At 40.5% G+C, this 2,652-nt stretch overlaps 1 protein-coding gene across 1 annotated transcript; it reads left to right on the forward strand.

The window, feature by feature from the left end:
* Positions 1-765: 765 nt before the first annotated feature.
* Positions 766-1,968, forward strand: LOC107708688 (homeobox protein Dlx2b-like). The gene is made up of 3 exons (XM_016512995.1): positions 766-1,084; positions 1,181-1,365; positions 1,496-1,968. The coding sequence occupies exons 1-3, from the start codon at positions 766-768 to the stop codon at positions 1,817-1,819; spliced, it is 828 nt and encodes a 275-aa protein (XP_016368481.1). The 3' UTR covers positions 1,820-1,968.
* Positions 1,969-2,652: the final 684 nt, after the last annotated feature.

The raw sequence follows: 2,652 nt of genomic DNA on the forward strand, positions 1-2,652 counted from the left end.
AATGAGGAAACATATCCCTTTAATCAAGACTGTAAGCTTCATTTGATACTTTTAGACTATTACTTGGTCTAAATGTAGGCCATTGATCGAGTAATTTACATGCGTACTGCTCATTTTGAAAGGCTAAAGGTTCAGGGTTCATTTTAGGTTGCATATAAACAAGAAAATTACATTCGAATTACATAGAATTCAATTAGGTGCACAAAAAATGTTCCTACTACAGAAAAAGACAATGCTCCTTTATATATTTCATTCTCCCTGGCTATTTTCCATCTGGAAAAAAATAGTCCTGTCTTCTTTTATTTTATTTTTTTCTCTATATTTAGCTATTTTCTCTCTCTTGTTGAAATTCACCAATTTTGCTATTTTAATTTATTTAGTAAGTGAATGGTTGTATTTTTTAACTTTTTGTAAAGAATAGCTAAATCCCTTAAGACCGAGGCTGCAAAATATTTTGTTATTTCTACTTGTCAGAGGTCTTCCTTCAGCTGGCAGTGCTTCTTAGGACTGCCTGCTAACCGATTGGTTCGCTTTACCACATGACGCCCAGTATATGGCCCGCCCGTCAGCATCTCCAAGGCAGAAACCGCCGCGGAGCTCAAACCCTCTGTCAACTATGGATATGTAACTTAAGGCGAAACAAACTACCTCCATAAGTTGTGTGATTTTTGTATCACCGGTTATTTGTTAGAGGTGCAGATTTTGAACAGGCTATTTTAAGTGGTCACGGTAAGTAAATTCAGTTCACTATTTTTTTCCTGCAAAATGACCGCTGTTCTGGATAGCCTTGGCTCGAATATGCATACAAACCATATTACCTCGAGCAGCTTCAGTACCGTTCACAAGTCGCAGGATTCCCCAACATTGCCGGTGTCAACTGTGACCGACAGCAACTTCTACAGTAGTTCACAGACAGGTCACTGCGCGGGGACAGCGTACGCGCAACTGGCATCTTATTCCTATCATCCTGGTACAGTGGGTAATGTTCACTACAGCCCAAAGGCTTACGATTTAGGCTATGCTTCTTCCTATGGCGCTTATGGAACGTATGGACCCAGTTCTTCACCAACTCCAACCGAACCAGGTAAGACCGCCTCAGTATTCCCAAACGTCGTTTTCTGTTGCCTATTGCCGTCTTGTGATATTTTACAATGACAACTTCTGTGGTTAATTTTGATAGAGAAAGAAGAGAGTGAGCCAGAGGTGCGCATGGTGAATGGAAAGCCAAAGAAAATCCGGAAACCGCGAACCATCTACTCCAGTTTTCAGCTGGCGGCTCTCCAGCGCAGATTCCAGAAGACCCAGTATCTCGCGCTCCCAGAACGCGCCGAACTGGCGGCGTCTTTGGGCCTCACACAGACCCAGGTCAAACGCGGCTCTTTTACTGCATGCTGTGGCTATAAGTTTGAAGCTGTATTTCTGTACTTTTATTTATTTTAACGTAGAGTTGTGTTCTTTCATGTTTAACTTAGACGCGCTTTGTTTTGCGCCACAGGTGAAGATATGGTTTCAGAACCGACGCTCAAAATTCAAAAAGTTGTGGAAAAACGGCGAGATTCCATCAGACCAGGTTGCTGCCGGTGACTCTCCCTCTAGCACTCCTCCACCACAAACAGTTTGGGATTTCCCACCGAACCAGACACCGAACGACGGAGACACAGTTTCAGAGCAGCCCACTGGGCCACCAAACACCACCGCCCCATCGTTTTTGACAAACTATTCATGGTACTCATCCACGAATCCAGTCACACATCTACAGCCCAGTACCTTAATACAACCTCATCACAGCTCTGCCATGAGTGCTGGGGCCATATTCTAACAGAGGACTAAAATGGCCGAATACACCTGTTGTAGGAGGATATTCTGTCACTGGACTTATATCTTAGGAAAACATTAACTCAAAAATCTATTTTCAGGCTGGGTTTGCTAAAGATGTTTGCTGTGGAATTCTTTGGCGCCACTAATGCGCGCAAGCAACGCACATTAAATTATTTTTCTATTTATTTATTTGTTTTCGTTATAGTCAAAATGAAAGGGATATGTTTATTTCACATTCCAAGTACAAACGGGTAGCCTTTTTCGTGTGTTGTACAGAATATATTAGATTTAGTGATAAATCTATTCAAATGCTTATAACCTGGCTAAAGATGTTTGCTGTGGAATTCTTTGGCGCCACTAATGCGCGCAAGCAACGCACATTAAATTATTTTTCTATTTATTTATTTGTTTTCGTTATAGTCAAAATGAAAGGGGTAATCAGATATGTTTATTTCACATTCCAAGTACAAACGGGTAGCCTTTTTCGTGTGTTGTACAGAATATATTAGATTTAGTGATAAATCTATTCAAATGCTTATAACCTGCAGTCATAATTAAATGTGCGTTTTACTATCAGTTTAACGTTTGGTTCTTTGATTGTCGTTTCAAGTTGTTTTTCTTCAACCCAAGGATTTTGTGGAGTTGTGTTTTATTTCAGGTTTTGCTCTATAAAAACGATTCTTCATTGGTCGTAAAAGTCTTGTAAAGGATCGTAGGCTACAACTGGTCTGTAACGTGTGTATGTTGATATTTCCACGTTCTTTTAACCTGGCATCTAACAATTTTTACTTTTAACGTGGCAACCAAGCACTTATTTGGCTAAAACGCATGAAT

Source organism: Sinocyclocheilus rhinocerous, unplaced genomic scaffold, assembly GCF_001515625.1.
Source record: "Sinocyclocheilus rhinocerous isolate Xijiao unplaced genomic scaffold, SAMN03320098_v1.1 scaffold236, whole genome shotgun sequence".
NCBI classification, from domain to species: Eukaryota; Metazoa; Chordata; class Actinopteri; order Cypriniformes; family Cyprinidae; genus Sinocyclocheilus; species Sinocyclocheilus rhinocerous.